We start from the raw sequence: 3,449 nt of genomic DNA on the forward strand, positions 1-3,449 counted from the left end.
TGTGATTCTGTGTGATTCTGTGTTCTCGCTGTATGCAGATGCAGTCTGAGGCCCACGACTCCCACTGTTCATGTTTCTCTTCCCTAGGTGCATAAAAAGGATAAAAAGTATAAATGCATGGTGTGCAAGAAGATCTTCATGCTCGCGGCCAGCGTGGGGATAAGACACGGATCACGACGCTACGGAGTTTGCGTAGACTGTGCAGATAAATCCCAGCCCGGAGGGCAGGAGGGAGTAGACCAGGTGCAGGACACAGATTTCCCTCGGGATGAGGAATACGAGGAGAACGAGGTGGGCGAAGGTGACGAAGAGCTTGGCGACGACGTGGAGGAGCAGAACGAGCAGTCCCGGTGGGACGAGTCCGGGGAGGTCTGTCTGCCTTTGGACGACTGAGGGCGGCGCTGCCCGGGGACACTGTGCGGATGGACTGCTCGGATCTTGGGACTGAAGGCTTGCAAAACATGGTACAGGCTGGAGGGTAGTTATGTTGCTGTGAAATAATKTAGGGTCAAAGCCTTATAGCAAAAAAAAAGGATTATTAATTTTTTTATGATATTTGCACAGGACTGTACAGCATCCAACCATTGGGTTGAATTATACAGAGTCCTCACATCTACAGTCAGTTATCAAAAGAAAAATGTATTTTTTATTATTTATAGGATATAGCTATTTGGGTCCTATTCAGACATAGTAGTAACTGTACTTATTATGTTACGCATTCATGTAGCTGTTAACATGAATGGAGAAAACTGCAGCTTGGTGTGGCAGCACCGGCGCCTTCGCCGGCCGCCCCGCGGCTTCTCAGCGCCCCGGGGGAGCCGAGGGGGCTGGCGGCTCTCGCCTCCGCAAGCGCGTGCCGGCCCTGCAAACCTGACCTCTCCCTTCCCCTGRCAGGTGGAAGCCAATCCCTGACAGACGCATCATGGAGGTTACCAGCACCAGGCTGAAATTTGGGGGTTTCAGTGGCGGCTCCGAGCCGGCGCGTGGCGTGGGTGGGAAGCAGCGGAGCAAGTCGGTAGCGGCATTAACTGAGGGTCTCTTTTGTCCCGGCTTGGAGTTTGGAAGCAGGTGGTTGTTGTTGTTGTTGTTGAACCGGTTCCAAAAGCATCTTGCAGAAGAAGTCCCCAGGAATGAAGAAGTCCCCCCTCTTGCAGAAGAAGTCCCCAGGAACTACAGGCCACGGGCCAGGCCACTGCCCTCGTTCCTGGGGACTTCTTCCCCTTATCCTGCCGCTTGCTCGGGAGAGACAGCCGTGCTGAGGAGCACCAAGGGCTGCCAGAGCTTCCCCTCCCTTGGCAGGCACCTCCCTGGCGCCCGCCTCGGCCCCAGGAGAAGCAGGATGAAGGAAACGCAAGGAGTGGAGACAGTGTCATATTAAACAACTTGTCGGTTGGTCATTTCTTTCTTGTCTGCTTTTTTGGCTGATTTACGCAACCTGCGTTGGACACTAGGCCCTTGCGCCCATCGCTCATCATTAAAATGAACCCAAGATATTTTTTTATTCTTTCCTATTTAATGGGTCATTGCTAGTGTTGAATATACTCGTTGACTTAATTTGCTGAAACTTTTTTAAAAAATCAAAAACCCAAAGCAAAGGAGTACTTGGAGCTGTCTGCTCCCCGGAGTGACAGTGCTCCCCGTGCTCTTCATTTCGAATTTCAGCCCCTCTGGAAACCTGACTTTYTGTAGCCATGCAGAGTGTTTTTCCCCCGCTAAGGCCACTGTGTTGTACCCCTGAGGGGCGGCCGTGACGCCCGTGTCCCCAGCCCCTCCGCTCGCCGGGCCCAAGGCAGCAGATCCGAGGGGCCTTGGCAGGAGGCGGCGCCACGAGAGGACGCGCGGCTAGGCCAGGGTGGCAGCACTGGGTTAAAACAGTTAATGCTCACCGTGTGTTTCAGCTTTGTTTTAATTCTCAAATCAGCGATTTTGGGKTTTTTTTTTCCTRTGTTATATCAGGTAACTAAATTATGCTGGTAGTGCGGGTAGCTTTGAGCTGTGCTTTGATGGGCAGGGTCCTACGGGGGCTGCGCCTGACCGAGGTAGGGGTTCGGTAGGGGTTTGGGGAGAGGGAAGAGCAGCTTCCCCTGCATCAGCAGGACAGCAGCGCCCCGCTGGGATCCTGTGGTTGGTGATTGCAGCCGAGAGCAGGTGAAAAATTATCGGGCAGGTCAAAATAGCTTCTTTTATCCATTTGTTTCATTGGCCGTTCCCACATCACTGCAAACCTGACAGAGGGTTTGGTTTTACTTTTGTTTTCAGGGGGGTTGGGAGGGCAGGGGGTTGGCTTTATTTTATTATTATTTTATTTTTTTTTCCTCCTTACACTGAAGACTACATCTTATTCTCATTGTTCAATGTGTAATTCTGGTGGGGTCCAAAGTAGAAATTAGTTGGGCAAAGATGATATGAATGAAAAGTATTTTAAACGTTAAAGTAATGTTCTGCTTTGTGAATATGTAAGTATAGCATAAAGATTTTTCCATCCCATTTATCCCCTTTAAAACCATAGTTTACAATTGGTAGATCTGTCTATATATATAAAAATATATATATATCTGAAATTCACCTAAATCTGCTTTATTAGAATACTGCTCACTTAATGCTTAGAAACTGGACCTGGCTCAACATTCTTAATGTATTTTCCTTTTGTTTTGGTTTTGTTTTCATTTTTTTTTCTCCTCAAGATATGAACTTATTCTCTTGGAACTGAATCTTCTTTTACTACTTAAATCATTTATGTATATCTGGTAAATTATGACCAAATTTGTTGTTAGACTGCATACAGTAAATTGAAATATACACTTGGTACACTACACCCTCGTTGTGCTTTTGTTCTGGTTCTGCCTCGGAAAGCAGCGTTCAGTGGAAACCGGTGTCGCTTACGGATCCTCGGATGCGCTTTGTTGGCCCCAATATCCTTTGGCCTTGCAGCGCTCCCTGTTTCCCTGCACTATCCAAGTGCTGCCCTCAGGAGAGGCGGGCGCCAGGGCCCTGGTGCTGGGATGCAGCGCTGGCTGYGGCCTCGGCCCCCGTCACGTCTCGTGCTCCAAAATCCTTAGGAGGTTCCTCAGAGGAGCCCTAAGTGAGACGGCTCGAGCTGCGCCAGGAGTCGTCCCCTGAGGAGCTGCTGGGGCTGCGCTCTGGTGAGTGGCTCCTCGTCCTGGAGCTCTGCCCTGGTCCGTGGCTCCTCATCCCGGAGCTGCTGGAGCTGTGATCTGGTGCATGGCCCTTCATCCTGAGGCTGCTAGAACTGCGCTCTGCTACATGGCTCCATATCCCGGAGCTGCTGGAACTGCGCTCTGGTGCATGGCTCCTCATCCCGGAGCTGCGCTCTGGTGCATGGCTCCTCATCCCGGAGCTGCGCTCTGGTGAATGGCTCCTCATCCCGGAGCTGCTGGAGCTGTGCCCTGGTGCATGGCTCCTCATCCTGGAGCTGCGCTCTGGTGAAT

General features: G+C 51.0%; 1 protein-coding gene across 1 annotated transcript in view; it reads left to right on the forward strand.

The window, feature by feature from the left end:
- The window catches only part of ZBTB10 (zinc finger and BTB domain containing 10), a 25,960-nt gene extending 24,792 nt beyond the window's left edge, over positions 1–1,168 (forward strand). The window contains exon 5 of the mRNA XM_026049663.1: positions 88–1,168. Within this exon, the coding sequence (XP_025905448.1) occupies positions 88–393 (306 nt within the window). The 3' untranslated portion in view covers positions 394–1,168. The remainder of the gene's footprint in view (positions 1–87) is intronic.
- The last annotated feature ends 2,281 nt before the right edge of the window (positions 1,169–3,449 follow it).

Source organism: Nothoprocta perdicaria, unplaced genomic scaffold, assembly GCF_003342845.1.
Source record: "Nothoprocta perdicaria isolate Ctin4 unplaced genomic scaffold, notPer1 scaffold_60, whole genome shotgun sequence".
NCBI classification, from domain to species: Eukaryota; Metazoa; Chordata; class Aves; order Tinamiformes; family Tinamidae; genus Nothoprocta; species Nothoprocta perdicaria.